A 19,698-nucleotide genomic window follows, 5' to 3' on the forward strand; every position below is an offset into this window, starting at 1 on the left:
GGAATGGCATAAATTCAATTCTGCAAATGCTGAGTAGGAAATAGCTCCACCTCAAGGATTCCTCAGCCCTCCTTCATGCAGCACCGCTGGGCCCTCGCGAGCAGACACCTCTGAGAAAAGCAGGGAACTGACAGATACACCCAGCAATTTATGCTCACTGAGGTAGTCCTGGAGCACAGATAAAGTTATTCTTCAACAGAGGGCAGCTTCAGCTGGGAGCTGACCACGAGGCTGAAAGTCAGCGGGCTGGAAGTGGAGAAGAGATACAGCTGGTGGGCGAGGGTCCTCCTGGTGGTCTCACTGTGCCTGGTGATGTGGCACAGCCCTGGCTGCTGCCCATCCCAGCAAGAAAGGCTGCTACAGAAGACTCAGAACATCAGGAAGCATTTTAGTCCATCCTTTGCTACGGGGGAACCAACTTTATCTAATCTGTTCATAAAACTGTTTGTATCTGCTGTAATTTGTACCAAGACTTTACTGCTCTTTCTGTCAGAAAACCTTTACTAGTATCTGACAGGAAACCACTTCAATGTAATTTAAGGAAACTCCTTTTTGCCTTCATCTTCATGAAAATGAGGAATAACTGCAGGGCATCTTCTGCATAGGACATTTTTATTCATTTATAGAGTTACATTTCCCTAGAGTACTTCCTTTTGAAGGCCATCTCCTGGACTCTGTTCAACTTCTAAGAAGTCCTAAAACAGAACAGTTTTTAACTTGGGCTTTTTCAGCTCCAAGTAAAGCAGAAAAGGCCCGGCTGGTGCCTTACATAAATTCTCAGCTGAGCAGGAGAATGCCATGGAAAGAATTAAGGAATAATTTTATGTCTCTGGCCCTCAACATCTTCCTTTTAAACCGAAACGTCGGATCCCAGAAATGATTTCTGCTACAAAGCCAAATTAGAGAAGACACAGAGGAAACCATTGTTTTAACACTGCAGATCATCACCTCTAATAAAACACTCCGTTGCTTTTAAAAGCCTTGCTGTCCAGCCAAGCATAGTATAATATTAAGACTTAGTGTGCCCTGGATTGAAAGCAAGTCCTGCTCTCAAGTGAGCAGTGATAAGCATTAGAGATTGCTCAGAATGAAAAATCAGGTCACAAAAAATACCATATGAGATCTGGGATACTTTCACATCCAGGAGAGGGACCTCAAGAGGCAGTAAGTCAGGAGGAAAGAAAAAGAAAAAAAAAATTCTTGAAGTGACAAAGATGCTTTAGAAAAAATGGATAAAGGGAATGCAGGATTGCCAGAGCCAACTAGTATTAGACGATACTATAATGAAGAACACAACCATCAAGGGGAAGAATCAACATCAGCACAGAAAGCCGTGGCTCTCCCAACTCCCAACAGGTCTTTGATTTAGTCACTAAAGATGTGATAAACGCAATCCTGTGTTCCTGAACTCTCAGGAGAAAAAAAAACAATAAAGGAGAGGCTGATAAAGGATAGGAAGCTAAGGACAGGGATAAAATGGCTAATTTTCTTAGTGGAACGGGATGCTGAGAAGGGTCATGCAGCAGCTGTGCTGAGACATCTCTTGTGCACAACAAAGTGAAGTACCAGATTTTTCAGTGAATATTAACGAGAGATGATAAGAAATCTGACCTCAAGGAGTTACACAAGGACCTTATAATGCTGACTAGGCAATAAAATGCTTGAAGAAATTTAGTGCTGGTAAATGCATAGGTACTTGCATCAGGATACTCTGAATGACGAAGGTGTAACTGGGTTTAAAAATACCCCAAATGAATAATTAAAAATTACATAGCCATAAAAAGAAGGTCTATAAAAGGCTATTAAACACAGATATGGAAGCAGTAGCTGGCTCAGGAAATTGGTAAGCTGAAAAACATCAGAAGCTGGGAGGACACTGGAGGGGAAACAACTCTTTAGCCTCTCCTCAGCTTGTACTATCTTCCCCTGCTGGGCTGGGTGATGCTTGTGTCTCAAGGAGGGCGTAATTTACAAAGTCTATGTTTTTACATAGGATACTATGTCATTTACACAGATATCACGGGATTTAAATGTTTCTAAATCATACTTTGTTGCTATAATACAGGAGAGCCTATTTTAATAATAAGAAATTTCTGTATTTCACATTTTTCTCACACTTTCTTTCCCAGGTCAAAGGTTTTCATCCCTTTAAAGCTTGACTGCATGCACAGAAATTATGCTTGGCAGATTTTTAGCCCAAACCTCAAAGACACATATACTAACAGAAACACATTTGATTTTTGTGAATGCCACATCTTGATGCTAGCTTTATGCTGGTTTTAGTAGAGGTCCAAAACTATATAGAAGTTTGAAAGAGGCTTATTAAAACTGGTATATTTAAGACTGGATATTTAAGACATCAGAGAAAGCAATCCCTGAGACAAAAGGAAATAAATTTCATTGGCCACCAGCATTAAATATCAGTCCTCTCATCCATCCCATCAAGACAGGCTAAACAAAAAAGAGAGACCATTCTATTTCCAAATATTTCGATAGAGCTTCACATTACAAAGGATTAAGGAAGAAAATGCTTACTTTCTTCAATATAAATCTTCAAAATAAGAGAAAGTATATATATGGAGAGGAGAAGATATAACATGATAAATATAAAAAAAAATTTGCTGGCTCCAGGAAAGCAGTACTTCTTGTAATTATTAAGCTTCTCTCATCTGCAGATACAGCAAAGTTTTCAGTTTTTGTTTTCAAAGAAAATGAACATGGGCTAGCTGATGCATCTTTAAAGTTTTATTTCAACATACTGCCCAGTTATAGCATAGACTATCTGCTGTTGTGTTTCAACAGCCTGTGATGCGCAACTGAAATGATCCGGTCATATCAGTACACTGCCTAGAAAAAGAAACCAGCTGCTGACCTCTCCATTAGAAAAGAGAAAATATTTGACAAACACCATACAGTACAGGTTATAAATTTCTTTGGGTTTGCCCCTTTTTTAAAATTAGATGAGAAATCTTAAAATCACAATACTGACTTTTAAGAAAAAATAACCATCTTCCTCACAGCAGCCAGGTCTGAATGTCTTTATGTCTCCTCGACCTACCACATTTGTGTTGGCACTTTACCACAATGCTCTTGAAGGGTGAGAGAAGAGCTGGAACTGCAAGTTGTGTGCTAGTTCTGCTTTCACATCAGCCTCTTGCCCAGCATGGAATGACTTTGTGTCTCTTCCTTCACCTCTCAGGGCTGAAATGCAAGAGGAGCTGCAGTGCAGAAGAAACCACATTGCTGCTGCTGCATGTGGCTTCCCTCCTGCTGCACCTGGGGGTGGCTTCTGCTCTGGTGCCTCTATCTAATTTCCCTGGCCATAATCTTCCCCCTGCTGAGAAGCAATAATTTTTTTCTGCTTTGCATCATTCCCAGTGCTGCCACTCCGAACAGCAGCCACAAAATGGAACAGACATATTGATTCCCCTCTTTAGTTTGACAAGAATATCGCTGCATCGACAACTCCAAGTGTTTAAGAACCCCTAAAATCACAAGCTTCAAAGGCATAATTAATGTTCCTATTTGCCTCTTAAAAAAATAATATTATTGAACCTTGAGTCATCTGCTGAAGTTCTTCTCTACAGCTATGAAAACCAAAACCATGCCTCCCCCAGCATCCCTCAATTCCTTCATCTCAGGTGCTAAGGCTTCAAAAAGCACAGCAAGTAACAAGATCAATTATAAAAGCACAGAGGTTAATAACTCCGCTAGAAGGAGGGGAAAAGCGTAAAATCTGCCTTTTTTCTTCCTATTTATCAAAGACATCATCTCTTTGGATAACATTCTGAAGAAATTTTTTCTTTCCCTTCAATCACCGAGAAACACTTTTTGGTTTTTTCCTCTTAAAGAAAAAAGAAAATTAATTTCTAAAAAAAATGAAAAATACACCATGTTTAGGAATTCATATTCACCATGGAAAAATCTCTATTTGCCACCAGTTAGTGGATTTTTCCTCAAGAAAAAGGAAATTACTCTTGACAAGCTCAGTTATGAATAGTGGCTGGCTTTGCTTGGATCAGAGTTCATAGGAAAAAGTTGTGTTCAAGGTAACTGGACTAGACTGTGTTTCAATAACTCACTGAGCTGTAGGCAGCTTTGCTGAAACAATGGCAGTTCATTTTCCAGAGTCTGGAACAACAAATCATCAGCTTCACACCCTCTGTTGGGTTATGTTTTGGTTTTGATTTTATGTAAAGCAACACCAGTTACAAAGGATAGAGGAGCTTTGAGAATACCAGCCAACAAGAAAAAAAAAGAATGCTTAAAATAAATAAAAAAAACCAGAAAAAATGAATGCTGCTTTTATTTCAAAGGGGAAATCTCCCTACCTTATTCATGGGCAACTGATTTTCTCAACTGACACAGCAGGTCTACCGCCTCTTCTGAAAGAAGGAATTACCTTTTCATTCAAGACAGGCCCCCCTCCCCCCTAGCATGGTAGCTCACGACCAGGCAAGATCATCAGCCAAGTGAAAAGGGACACATGTGTTTTTGAATAAAATTACTCCATTAAAAAAAGTCAAATAATAATCTTGGGGGTGGGGGGATGCCACACATAATTGAAAATGGAATTGTTTTCTCTCATTTTTTTCTTGAAGTAAGGTGGAATTATAATACAGACACACAAAAAAAGTTTCTGGCAGCAATATCCTTCCTTACTTGACTGACTAGAAGGAAACAATGGCCAAATGCCCCAATCCCCAACTCACTCAACAAATTCAGGTCTGCAGTTTGTCATGATCTGTTCCCTCACATCTTCTTCTGGCAACATTATCTCACCAAGCTATAAAACACTTTTTTTTTCTTTTAAATTCAAGCAAAATCCACAACAAAAAGACTGCATAGCTTTCTGAAGGACTCACTGAGCCCATCAGTACCTCTCACATGCCTGGGTTTATTTCCATTGTTTTTCCATTTCATTAAGGTGCCAAGACACCTTAGAGCCTGTGGTTTGAAGGACACAGAAGCCATTAGTCTCCCTAAAGCTACCGAACTAAGCAGCAGAACTTGCCAACTGCTCTTTTTATTGCAATTCCTTATCCATCTGGCAAGGGTGGCAATCTGTCACTTCATTGCCTGACACCCCTGCAGGAAAAAAAAAGGGAGAAAAGAGGACACCTAATACAAATCTAAGAAAAAAAACCCCAACCCCCCAAAAAAACCCTCCAAACCACTGAACTGAAAGTATCCTGGTAACAGAATCACAAGGTTGGAAGAGACCTTTGAAGATCATAAAGTCCAACCATTCTCATCCTATGCTAAACCATATCCCTAAGTACCTCATCAACCCTTTTTTTTTTTTGAACACAAAACCTCGTAACATAAATTAGACTCTTGCAAAAAAAATCTGTAAAAGAAAAAGAAAAAAAAAAAAGAAAAACATCTGTAGCAATACACTTCATGCCAAGATGGAAAATGTGATTTCTGGAATATGTGACACCTGGAGAGCACTCCTGTGGGAAAGCACACCAGCCACTTGCCAGTCAAGACCAAGCAACCAGAGAGAACATCCCAATCCACTTGCCAACACAAACCTATGGCATTTGGTGGTTGTTTTGTAGAAACACAAATGCACATCTCTACATCACAGACGCATAGTGAAGCAAACAGAGCAAGGCTAGACAGGCAGCACCTGTATTTTGGGAAAAGTATTCCCTGTTTCAGATCTCTTCATCCTGTAATGAGACAGAAACAAAACCTAAATTTACACCTCTGTGCTTCATTTTCATTACTGTATGAAGAGTTCTTTCCTCCATTCGTGTCTAGTCAAGATTTATAGTCAATGTTATTTTTAAATGAAGAGACACTACTCAGCATGCAATGTATTGTGGTCACAAGGTTATGAAAGCAACAGCCTTACAGTTTAAGTATTTTCTGTTGCATTTTCTTAGTACTAACACTACATAGTTTCATTCAGAGGAGGGAGCTGATACCTGACACTGCAGAAAAACCCATGCCTGTCCCCTTCTCTACTTGTGAGAGAGACAGAGAGGGCTGATCACAGCATTGCTCAGGGAGGTGTGTTGCACAGGGAAACACTCCCTGTCCTCTGCGCCCTGAGACAAGGATAGATTCAAACCACAGGCTCTAAGGCATTTTGCCACCTCAATGAAATGGAAAAACAATGGAAATAAACCCAGGCAACTGAGCAATCCTGATGGCTACAGACATCCTGTGAGGTCACTGGGGAAGGCAGAAGGCAAGAAGCCATGGAGGTTCAGCAGGCTCTTCCCAGTGGGCTGGCTGGGAAGTGTCTCCCATCTCCCCAGTGTGGGTATGCACCCCAGCTGAGTCACATGAGACATTCAGTCACCCCACATGTGCCCCACAGCTCGTGGAACATGAGCCTGGGTGCTGACCAGAAAGGAGCACCCTGTGCTCCAAGAGGCCCTGGGGTCCATGCAAGCTGAGACAAGGACCAGGCACAGGATTTTACTCTGTAGCCCAGAATAAACCCTAGAGAATCCAGAAGAACCAGCACAAACTACGTCTTGAGTATGCCTGGGCACCGAATGTCCTTATTTTCTGCAACATGCCATCCCCACATTCATGTGGTTTCAACATAAACTACTTGAAAGTCTTAAAAATACAGAATTCACAAGTGTGATCCAGTCATTCTGCAGTCAGCAGAGGAGTCCACACTACCACCACCAAAAAATTACACGGTAGGAAAATATTTTGTTGACGACAAACACCTGAAGCCCAGGATAGCCTTGGATGCTTCCAGAAAAACACAGTTATCCCTCACCACGTCAGTCACGCACCACAGGCAGCTGGTTCTCCCAACTGCACCACCCCGAATCCTCCCTTCCATCCACCACTTCAGAGCTTCAGCTACTAAGTTTTAGAGATCAGGATTTCAGTGTTGTTTGCTTTTCTGGCAGTGCTGACAGCCAGAAAACTCACATATAAAGCACAAAAAGGAAAGAGGAAGGAGAACAACAGACAAGGCATTAGACAGGCCAATAAGTTGTTTTATTCTCATGCTTGTCGGTTCCTTCAGGTTTTGACACCTATAGAGTGAAGCGAATATCTAACTGCTTGAAATTATATTACCATGGCACAGCCTGAACGTGTTCAATACACTGGCAGCAAGGGGAGTGCTGCCTCTCTGTCCTTCCTTTATCAAGAGGACTAAAAGGTTCTGCAGGTTCCTTCAGCATCACACTGCCAGTAAAGCGGTTTTCATTTAAGGTGGTGAGAGAATAAAGCGACCAGGGAAAGGAAGCAGGTCTGCTCCTAGCAAGGAGTGTACTTGGGAGGGATTTAGTAGGGTTTTCTAGGGAAGGTTACCATGAGTTCATTAGACACCACTTCAAAATATTTTAAAAATTTTAATACAATACCAAGCATTTTAAAAAGTCAGGCTTCTAAATACACACAAAACTTATTTTTATAATAGACTATTTGCTGGTTATCACCCCATCTCTTTTCTTTAGGCCATGTATAAAATGTAACTTTCCAAACATTAATTTTAGAACTTATACTAGCAGAACTTATACCAGCTTCACAGTGGTCAGAATGTTGGCCTGGGCACCGAAGGTAACTTTCAAGTCACACACAGATTCTCATTGCCATTCATGTGCAATGGTTACTTGCCAGCTAATTATTGTTAAGTCTTCACTAACTGGAAACCATTTAAGCTTGTCTTGTAACTTTCACATTAACAAAGCACATGAGAACTGAAAATGCAAATACTCAAACTGAGACTTAGGAAAACTACTAGAACACCCGAAGCTCATCCATACTGTAACTACTGTACATCAAAACCAAGAGGCTTCTACATTCTACAAAGCATGCACTCTTCAGGATTTTCACTCCTCCATTTTGGCATCTTTATAGAATCATAGAATGCTTTTGGTTGGAAGGGACCCCAAAGATCATCTAGATCCAACACTACTATCAGTGTACAACGCAAACTTGTGGATGCATTTTACCTTTAAATTTATCTCTCTATCTTAGCTTTCTAAGATAATTTTGGGAACAGTCATGACAGTGTCAGCAAGAGCTTTAGTGTCAGTTTGGAAATTACAAAAACTGGCAGAGCTGTGAGACAACAAAATGTCACTGTGGCATAAACCCAAAACACTCAACTGCTTTTAAGTCAAGATACAGATACAACACATTCAACTGAAGATGATTGTAATGGTATGTATCTTACATAAATCACATAGTCATAGAATTTATTTGCAAGCATGCAATTACAGAGTTTGCTTTTGAGTTACCCAGAGCAGTCACTAATCTCATAAAATAAGTATGGGCTGTGAGGACCATCTACTGTATGCACAAGACCCTTTCCTGGGTAGCCCTGAGGTGTCTGCAATGAACGTAACAGAGATGTTCTGATTATGAGATCTTGCCTTGGTAATTTATAGCCCTCAAGGGCCACACATTTACTCTTTTTTAATATAAGAGAGTAGAATTGCCTATTTAAGTTGGAAGGGACCTACAACGATCATCCAGTCCAACTGTCTGACTAGTTCAGGGCTGAACAAAGCATGTTATTAAGAGCATTGTCCAAAGGCCTCTAAAACATGGACTGGCTTGGGGCATCAACCACCTCTCTAGGAAGCCTGTTCCAGGGTTGGACCACCATTTCTCTAAAGAAATGTTTCCTGAAATGTTTCCTTTCTGAATACACATAACCTGCTATTCACCGCAATGTCCAGCAAGAACTTCTAAAGCTTAATTACACATTGAACCATCGCATCTTCCCGTTCTTTCCTGGATCTGGCAACTGCCCATTCCAGTTGGGATTTTATAGGTCTCACACCAAAACAGCCCACAAGCAATCATCCTTGATTCAACTTTTCCACGCCTGCTGCAAATTTGTCTTATATACTATTCTTTTCCCTTGTTGACTTCTACCTCACCTGAAGATTCCTAATCTCCATCATTCCTCAAATGGAAATTATTCCATCCTTCCATTGTTACTCCTACCCATGTCTGAGGATATTCCACAGTTCTTCCAAACCCCTTCACGGGGCCCCTTCCACGGCAAATGGAAGGAGTCATATGTAGCCACATCATGGATTTATGCATGAACTTCTGTTTTTTGTTCTCTATTGCTTTTGATTTGGCTTTATTTGACTGCTACTGAGAACTGAGCTGATGCTATGGTAGAACCATCCAACACACACACACACACACACACACACACACACACAGAGGATCTTATTCCTCACTGGTTACAGGCTGCTGAGAACCCATTTATATTAAATAAGGATTATTCCCCCTGCCCCAAGCCACCTTTCTGCCTCCACTGAAGATTCATCTGGCTTTTATCCCTTGTCTACACAAGCATGCTCCTTTCTGTTCTTGCTTCAATCTCCAAAAATACATTTCTTGAAAATGTAACACAGACATACCCTCTTCTCTTATACAGTTTATATGAAGAAAGCAAGCATCAATGTATGAGATTCTTTGTTCTGTGTTTGGCATTTTCCACTCTATAAACAATAGCTTCCTATAGAGAAGCTAAGAAAACCAATTCCTCAGGCTACCACAACACATAAAACCCAAAAAAGAACACAGAAGAGAACATCAAGATCTATCCTGCATTCAAGCTCAAAAAGGCACAAACAGAAAAACTTGGCAAAACCACCACAAAAAAGAAAATCCATCATTCTCAATTCAGTGCAGCTACGTCCTTGAATAAAAGAACATAAATCACTAAAAATACAAATGTCTGAAATACCATATACTACTTACTGATGGTGCTAAGACCACATCATAATGTTAAATTTAAATAAGATTGTGGGTACTTAGCACTCGGGACTCTTCTGCTCCTTGGCTTCTGGTTTCTTGTGCAGTTTCTTAGCATCTGCAACAGCCAGAAATTTTCAGACCAGCAGAACGTTGCATGAAGAAATACCTCACGTTTTTATGTTCTGAAGCAAAGTATTGTGGTTATCCTGCATCCTGCCTCCACAAGAAGGAATCCAATTGAGAATGGTATCATTAAAATAAAAAGCATGGGATTAATAAAATCCAGATCTTTTTATCTTTGCTCTAATATAAGTATGTATTATGAATTACATGACGGATTTTAGTGCTGCGATCTTAACCAATGGTATATTGCTTATTTACTATGTGCAGTTGACTCAGACTAGTAAATGAAAACAGATTAGGAAGGCACATTTCCTTGCTCTGGTGTAATTGCATAATGCTGCAATGTTTGGAATGCAAACTCCGCAGGGGAACATTAAAGAATATTGGTTTGTAAATTAAAGTCACTGAAAAGTAAATGTCAGCCGTGAAAACATTTCCTTTAATATTACATTTTATAAGTTGTTCAATCAGTCCCTCCTCCAGCTGAGGCCTGAATTATCATCAACTTTGTGGTTCAATAAGTTGTTAATACAAAATGGGAGACTCTAAGGGAAAGACAGGGCTTCAGAGCATACACAGCAGACAAAGAGTTACAAAAAGGGGCCAGAAATGTTGCTGCGAAGAGTTAATGCAGTAAAAGGGAGCAGCTGGAGACTATTAAAAGCACTCATTAGAGGGAAGAAGCAGCAAACTGTTCTAACTGGGTCAGCTGGCAGGTGGCTGTGCTTTGGTGGTGCTCTCCCTGCAGCCCAGCCCCAGAGATGGATGCTACTCTGTGATCTTCAAACCTGATCTGCATCTGCAAAGCTGCCCTGCAGCTCAGGACACTGTGTGGGATGTCCAGTGACCAATTCAACCTATGCCAGTGCTGATATAAAACACAGGGAGCAGAGTGACTCCTCTGTGTATGAGGGTAAGTTAGGGAAAGCACTGACGGAGCATAAAATGTTTAGTCTCTTAACCACAGCTCAGAACCCAGTAACTGAAAAATGTGCTTTTTAAGTTAATTAACTCTCTAGTGTCTGGCATGCACTGCACAGACATAGGCAAATCATTTCAGCCTCTGCATGCCTCAGATTTCCAATCTAAACAATGGTAACTAATGGTAATTAAGTCCACTGTCTAAAAGTTCCAAGGTTCAAGCAATGGACACATCTAGCCCCTTGTGAGATCCTCAGCAGAAAAATCCCATATCTAAATGAACCCTCTCCTCCACCCCCAGCCTAACCCACAGGGTGGGCAACTCTCCTCTCCCACTGCCTTTTTTATACAGAAACACACTCATGAGAGTGACAGTCAGGAGGTGGAGGCCTGGGCTCCATACCATCATCTCTCCTGGAGGCCATATCCCTGGCAGACTGAAAAGCTTCAAGAAACAGGTCTGAAGTCACAAAGGAGAAAGCTCCATGTGTTAATACTGATGACAAGTCACAATACCATAGCTGCAGTTAAGTAGTTCTACAATCAGATGAAGACAGGAACTGAGACAGTTAGCTGCTCTCAGAAACCCATGCAACTGGTGAAAGGGCATCCCCATTGTAGATAGAAATGTGGGGACATAAATATAGAACTGATTAAAAGTATTTAACAAATACTCTCATGCTAATGATCAACAATGTAGCTATGAAAAGAGTTTATCAGAATTCAAGAATACAAAAAATGGTTCTGTGGAGTTTAACTGTTCAGCTGCTTCTATAATTTTGTTTGAACTTTTTGAAATAACCTAAACAACACTGGTTTAAATATTTAGCAAGAGAAGCCAATCTTTGCTGCAGGAGAGGTCCCTATTCCACGAGGTTTAACTTTAAAGTTCCCTGATGTCATCTGAATTTTATTTCCCTCCTTTGCAGTAATCCTAACATACTTTTTACAAATATTTTAACATTTAATTTAAAAGACAAAAAGACAGATGCTCCTTTATGGGACTACTTGCATGAGTAATATTTAGCATAACTGAGGCTGAACACTGTTAGAATATTTTTATTTTTAGCTGAGAAAAGCATATTTATTTTCAGAGAAGTTGAAAGACTGAGCCTGACAGAGATGCTGTGCAAACCTAACTGCTAATTATAACGAAAATCTGAAGCATTCTATAGGAAGGTGACAAGTTCTTAATTTACTGAACTGTCTTTTTTTTTTTTTTAACAAAGCCTCTCTTCACACAAATCTACTCACAGTTGCTTAGATCTTGTACTTGAGCAGGCCAGAAGCGATGTTATTTGTGAGTCTGACAGATCAGAATCACATATAACCAGATTTCTTGCAATTCAGGCAATAATACACAGTCTACATCGATTCTCACACTCATTCAGCCTCACTTGTCTTAGATCAAAGTTTTAGCAAGTATTAAGGAAAGATGAAAAACCCATATATACCTTCTGTATTTGATTTCTTATGCTGCAGTTATAATAAATACTAGACAAGTACTAACAAACCTTATAGAAAGGATAATTCTCATACAAAGCTTTCAAATATTTATGGTAGTCCCTCTCTATCAGTAGTGCTTCTTACCTTCTGCACTTTTATGCCTTAAACTAAATGATCTCATATTCCTCTTTTGTTTATTACCAGTACTCACAGCTGCACTGATAAGGGGTTATTTGCTTTATTGAAGAATGTTTACTCTAAGAGCTCTAGTTCAACCTGAAGCACGCTTACTACAATGGATTTAAATTAACTTTTGTGACTTTATCTCATCTTACAGGACCCCAAGGTAGGGTAACTCTTGCATGACTCTGCTTGACGCTCGACCTGAAGTGTCCATCACCATTTCAGAACATTACTTCTCTGCCACACTCCACGATAACATGTTGCCACTGTTAATTCTGAGGAAGCTTGGAAGCGATCTCTTTAGGTGACTGACAGTAACTCACTCCAGAAGAGAAAGCGCCAGGTCAGGGCCAGGAGCTGGCTGATCGGGGTGGAAAGTCTCACATTGCAGCAGCTGCCTCTGCTGTATCTGACTTGTGAATAAAGGGCTTGTTTTCTATCCTGGCCTTCAATTAAATTTTGGTAAACACAGACATTTACCGAACCATTTAGAACAACTTATCTGACTCCCGAACGAATGTCTGTTTTCTCTGGAACAGAGTCAAAGCCTGAAGCTCTATTCAGAGAAAATTTCAAATGATCAGTGAACAGGGGAAATTTCTGTCTCTATTTCTGATCTTTGCAATGTCAGCAGTTCAGATTTTCAAAGTCAAAAAAACAGCACCCACAGTACTACAAGACGTCATGGTGGTTTTACTTTATTTTTGTGATTTCCCCCCTCCTCCCCCACCCTTTTCTTCTTAAAGATCAGAACTGAGGGGAGAGAATGCCTCCATTAAAGATGTCACAACTCAGTGGTCAAGTAGGAGTTCATCAGGTGCAAAACCTGACCTTAAAATGCTTTTCCTCCAAGACTTCAGTCTATAGAGGTGATGAGCTCCTACATGTCGAAACTGCAGTTTCTGAGAGAAAATGCATTTTGGCCTTGGCTTTTTAAAGCAGAAGGTCGAGCTGGCAGCTATTGACCAAGAAGCCAGGATGGCCAGGAGTGGTTCCCAGTTGCCCACACCACCTTCCAAGAGATGGGAAGCCAGGAATGTCATGCTTGAGAAAAGCAAAATTAGCCCCTAATACCTCGGTTTCAAAAGATTTAATTTTTACCACAGGCAAACCTGTTTCTCCTGCAAAAACAGAGGGTTTACATTTACAGCTTCTCCAGTCCATTTTGTAAGTCTACTACTGTTGTCAACACAAGGCTTCTTAGGCTCCTCAGCAATAAGCTCAACATTGCAGAGCAATCAGGAGGTTTGTGTTTTCCAAACTGTTCATCTGAGGCACAATATAAGAAGAAAAGACAAAACTTCTTGTATCTTTCCCCCCACTTTCATGCATCTGCTCACAGGCAGGCACACTGCATCCCAAATGACTTGGGTTTAATACCGTGAATCAATATAGAAACTATTCAATATGCTAAATCTAAGCTTATCATTCAAATAGCCCCCAGCAAAAAACCCAGTGCCTTATGGTGAGCTTTCAATTAGAAATAAAAAAAGGGAGGGGTGGGGGATGTGGGTGTCCAGAAACAGAGAAGAACTGCAGAAGGCGTGAGGCCAGACATTGGTCCAGATACCACCCCTGTGCTCGAGGGCTGCACTGGCTCATGTGCAGAGGTAAAACCCACCACTTACTTTCTTCACCACTAGATTAGATCAGGCAATTGGTTTAGCAGACTCCTGAAGCTCCTGGTCCACAAAATCCATTACCCAAGTTTTAGAATATATGGCAGCAGATTTCCTTGCACCACTGAGGCTAAGATTAAAATGCAGTGGGGCAGTATATTATGTGGTTGGATAGCACAAGTCTTTAAAAACATTTAACATTCATAACGAGTGGCTTCTGTTAAAATGAATTTCACTTGTGTGTTGCTTACGTGTAACTGTGACAGGAGCAACCGCCTTCCCTGAGCAGTGCAAGTGACAGCCAAAGACTGCCAAGGAGGGATGCAAGACAGACTTGAAAAACATTTCCAGGATTCTAACTCTGAATTACCAGCAGAGAAGATCAGAATGAAAAAGCAAAAAAAAATAGTTTTTATAAAGGATGCTGATGGTGCCTCAGACCAACCAGCTGCCTTTGGAATGAAATGACTGCTGACCTCAGGCGGCCACTTTTTACTTCCTTTCCACACAGCTTTTGCTGTGACCTGTGTATGTGTACATCTGTGTGCATGCATGTAAATAATTTCTTGAAGAACATCTCAACACAAATGAAAAGTACAGGGTGAATTCTTTCTAGTAGCTTTTCAACCAACACAAACAACAGGAATTAGATCTGCTCATTTCAGTTCTGCTTGAAGTAAAATTTCACTGGCTGCACATATCAGGTCTTGAACTGCACAGGCAGTACTGAATTAATAGCCACTTCTACAGAGTCAGTCAGTCAGTCATGAGAGGTGCCAATCACTGCACATTCCACTTCAAAGGAGACGTACAGGCACTCAGAGTGCAGTACAGACATTTTCAAAAAAGAAAACATGACAGTGCTAACAAAATAACAGTGTAATAAAAAAAATAATCCTGTGTGTGTTTCTGCAACATTCCCTCTCTTCCCCCCCATTCACAAACAAAAGGGAAACAAAAAGTCCATGCACACAGCACACAACATGCAGAGCTGCTGGGACTGCCTGCCAGCTCTTCATAACAGGAGGTCAAAACTTGCTCAGCTGATGCAGGGATCTCTTTGGTATCTCTAAACATACAGCAAATAAGAATCCCTTTGCAGCATTATTGGAACGAGTCATTAAAGTTTAAGGCTATACGTAGTTACACTGATACTCTCCCCTTTCAATTATTCACAATTTCTAAGCTAATCTGTTCACAGGGCTTTGCGTGACAGTAGTAAAATACAAAAGAAATCAACACAGCCCTGTCATATAGAAAAAAATCCAGCCCTTCTCAGATCCTTCTAACCTCAGCTAGGACTGAAACGTTGTGTGGCAGTCATTGAGACCTGTGTTTTCCACAGCTCATCCACATCACATCTTGTACCCTACTGCCCCTCTACATCATCATCAATACATCCTCTCTGTTCTCCAAATGTCACAGCCCTCTCTTGTTTTGACATTATGTCTGGCCTACAACATCTTACAACAGACCATCAGGCTGTTCTGTGATCCCCGTGTCTGCAGGTTCACGTGTGGCTGAAGGATGAGCCCACTCAAACTGGATCACCATCACAGAGAGGGTAAGAATTAATTGCCACCTCAGGGTGGTGTCAGTGTGCAGAGAGATCAGTATCAAACAAACTGACTGTTTTGCCAGCTCCCGTGTTTCTCATTTGGCACTTGTAGAACACTTACTCCCACGGGACCTTCATCTAGGACAAGGGCTGGCAGGCAATGTGACAGTTCAGCAGTTGTGCAAAATTAACACATATTATGAACAGATTATTCAGAATTATCGTCCCCTTCTGAATCAAAAAAATAGGCATCAAATCCAAACCAAGAACTGAGATTTGAGACCTGGTACACAGAACACTATGCACAAGTCAGCAGCAAGAACATTAGTGACCTGGGCTCACTGAATTGCTCCATTTCCCAATTTCCCTACGAGGATGTGCAGTTACAGATATAGTTTAAACCCAAAAATTTGTCTGAATATTCACAGTGACAGATACAGGCAGAGTTATAATGCCTAACCACTATACAGTGCAAATCCAACTCAGTGAAAGGACCAAAATTCAATGGTGGCCATCTGGGACTTTCTGTCACACTGTACAAGATCAAACCAGATTACTGAATCCATCAGCAACGCTCTACATAGTAAAGCTGACCAAGCTAAGGACAAAAGAAAAAAAACAAGGTGGAAGATGCCACAGTCTCCCACTTTTCAAGCATCCATGCTGGACATCAGCATAACAAAACAATGGTGGGAAAGTGGTAATTAGAGCCCTTTATTTAAACATACCAGGTATCTTTCCTCCTGCCTCATGCTGGGAGTACGGATCATGTGATTCTGTTCTCCTCTCCAGTCTCCAAACCGTCGAAAAAAATAATTGGATAAAAATCGATTGACAGGATCTCTAATAATATTGATGTACACTGGCTGGTCTCCTCCAAACCTGGCGGGAATAAAAATGGGTGGATCTCATCAGATAGTTCCAGACAGGCACTCAATTCCATCTTTCATCAGAATGTGTTCAAATTATTCTCTACAGAAGTTCAGAGCTTCTACAATACGAGGTTGGCAGTGAAATTGAGAAGGTTACAAGTACTTACCAAAACTTTGTGAAAGCATACAAGATCTTTTTAGGGTGAAGAGTAAACGTTAAGCTACATGTTAACTACAAACACTTTGTTTTAGGACCAATTTTTCCCCACTGTGCCAACAGTTTTGCTTCTTGAGTTTTCCCCTTTCTGTTTCCAGAGGAAGAACCTTCTGCAGCTGAATCTGAGAATAAGCATTTCTTCTCAACTCACATTTCCCACCTGGGAAGTCATGTCAGAGCAGGCCCAGCCGAACACCAACTGCCATAGGGCAGCCTTGCATTACCTTCACCTGTACAGAAAGCGTAGTAACGTGCACAGGATTTTGAAACACTCAAGCTTATTTCTAAAGGTTTCCTTTGGATGAACTGACAGATATGCATGGTATTTCTATCTTTGTATTTGCTGGAACTTGTGCAGATCTTCCTCCCCTCACCCTCAGCTTGAACTACCTGCTGGATCTGAAGTCACATTGTGGCTATGCAGTACCTTTTCCTTGTACTATAGTTCATGAAGATTTATTTTTTTTAAAGTCAATATGAAAATTTCTGCTTTAGAAAAGAAATTATAAATTGCAAGTATAGGCAAGTCCAAGGAAAACTAAATAGTAAACCCAGCTGTGACGAGGCTTCCCACAACAGCAAAACACAGCATGCAATTTAGAGATGACAAGATAAACCAGGGCAACCTCATCAGCTTGACTTCACCCTCTTATATACCTCTGGTAGTTCATGTCAAACATCCCCATTTTCATAGGTTGGATACAAAAAAAGGAAAGGAGGAAAAGGGAATTTGAGAAAGTCTGTGATTATATTGTGTTTCCACAGTGTTAAAATACATCAACTGTGTATTTTATTCAACACACAGCATTGGGAGAACAGGCCTAACTGGAAGACAAAAAAGGAAGTTACTTCCACTCTTCCGTGGTCAAAATTGAAGAATGGACATTTATACTATGGAACAGTCTTACAGACTATAAATGTTGTGAGGTAAAAAACAAAATAAACCATTTTTGGATTGAGAAGTTCATAGGATAAATTCAACCTGGAATTCGCCTGATCTAAGAACACAAATTATGTTCCTCCCTCATGTTTCCCTAATTTAAGGGAACTATTCTTACTTTGGCATTAACATATGCTTTATTTTTGGGACAGAGCCATATTTCAGTATTTAAATGCTGTTCCAATGATTTTCTGAGTCATTATTTGTATTTTTTCTTTTAAAATGTAAAATATTAGAAGATAGAAAACTGAAGACACCCTTTAGATTAAAAAAACCCTGTCGGCTCCTCTTCATCTGTTGAGTCAGATGAATAATTGAATATGTGTAATAAAAGATCAGAGCTTCTCATAAATATTAAAGAGCCAGCAAAACTGTTTAAAAATATGAATTCCAGTAAAGGACAAGAGAAAAATCTCATACAATTCCACCTTGATTTTTATTCTGTATGATTCCCCAGACCACTAAATACAGCCTGCAAAGGCTTGTCTCGTGAATAACTATGCACTTCAGTAATTTAATTGACCTCAGTGTAGAAGGATCCCTGCCACAATCTGAAACTGCACCAACAGTATAAAACAATCCAAGGAAGAAGGCAGACACTCCTTGCTTCCTGATTAGTGCATCACCCAGTTTGGACGTGGATGTGCAAGGGAAGTATCCATCCTGAATTCCTCTCTGAGCTTGTCTTTGCTGGGTTTTGTCTTTATACGGACATAAAAGTTACATTTAATAAAACAGGCATTCCTGAAAATACCATAGGACAATGAAGACAAAGCTCTGACAATATTTATTCAAATAGAAAGCTTTTGGTGAATGTCATGGCTGGTAGCCATGAAAACTAAATTTTTCAAGTGAAATTGCTGGCAAGAATAGGTTGCACATAAATTACTGAACACATCATCTTCCTGCTGTTTGATGCAGAACAGCAATAATCTAAAGCCAGAAGGGAGTGGAGTGGAGCAAAGAAAATGAGAAGCAATGATGACCATGGGAAGTGGTGACAGTAGCAAGTTGTCTTAAGATAGAGCCAGAAAGAAGCAAGAAAGCAGGGATACACTGCCTGGGTTTTGTAGAGGATGCTAAGTCTAAATGCTTCTCAGAAGAGAGAATAATTAAAAGCAGGAAGCTACTTGTTGTCTAGGTAAAAATATTCAATACATATTGTCTTTTCTGAAATAAAAGGAGGGGTTGGATTGCATAACCAACCCAAAGTGTCACAGCCTGTCATCTTGCTGGTGCTGGTAAAGTCCTGGCCCTAAACACATGAACTGTAAAAGCTCAATACCAGCAGGTCTGAGAGAAGAGACACATGCAAAGTTGTCTATCCCGAGAGGACAGCTGAGATGGGAGGTTGGTCTTTCACACAGAGATACAGAGGAACTTGTCATTTCTGGAGACTGTGCCCCCCACCCCCCAAAGACAGGGATAGCTCAAATTTCTGAGTCCTGCACACTGTAACCAGCCTGGTTACGCCCAGCTGCAATTGCTCCACCAGGCAATAAGCAAGGAATTTTTAGAAAAATTAAGTCTGTTCTGGCTCTTATTCAAATCTGAGTTATTTATTTATAAAATAAACAATCAAACCCCAAAACCCCACCTTCATCTATAATACTTCAAATTCCAATAGTATCTATGGACTGCACTGAGGCTTTTTTATGGCAAATAAGCAGTACTTGCATGGCATAAAAAAAAATCTGGTTAAAAAGAATATCAATAACCTTAAGCTATTAGAGAAAAAAAAAAGGGCAAATCAATGCTCCTTTTGTTCAAGTATGTTCTACATATTTTTAGGTACCTATCAATCACAACACATTAAATATTTCTTAGCTCCCCAGAGTGAGACTTTCCAAATTAACACCACCTACATCAAACTGCTCTTGCAAACCATACCATATTGCGCTCTCATTATACTCATCTTACCTTTTTGACACTCAAATACCTATTGTGAAGGATTCAATAAGGGACACAATCATATATTTCCAGGCCTGAGCAGAAGGCTTACCTTCTCTGAGAGGGATCAAGATTGATTGGGCAGGTTCCTTTGAAGGTTTCAATCAATGATACTTAGGTTCATTAATAATATATCCCCCCCTTCCCTATTTTAATAA

The 19,698-nt window shown here is 40.3% G+C and overlaps 1 protein-coding gene across 1 annotated transcript in view; it reads right to left on the reverse strand.

Moving 5' to 3' along the window:
• The window catches only part of UST (uronyl 2-sulfotransferase), a gene marked incomplete at its 3' end in the record, with an annotated part of 159,190 nt that overhangs the window by 39,853 nt on the left and 99,639 nt on the right, over positions 1-19,698 (reverse strand). The window contains exon 5 of the mRNA XM_084261925.1: positions 16,290-16,443. Coding sequence (XP_084118051.1) covers positions 16,290-16,443 — 154 coding nt within the window. The remainder of the gene's footprint in view (positions 1-16,289; positions 16,444-19,698) is intronic.

Source organism: Gallinula chloropus (genome assembly GCF_964237585.1).
Source record: "Gallinula chloropus genome assembly, chromosome: 3".
NCBI classification, from domain to species: Eukaryota; Metazoa; Chordata; class Aves; order Gruiformes; family Rallidae; genus Gallinula; species Gallinula chloropus.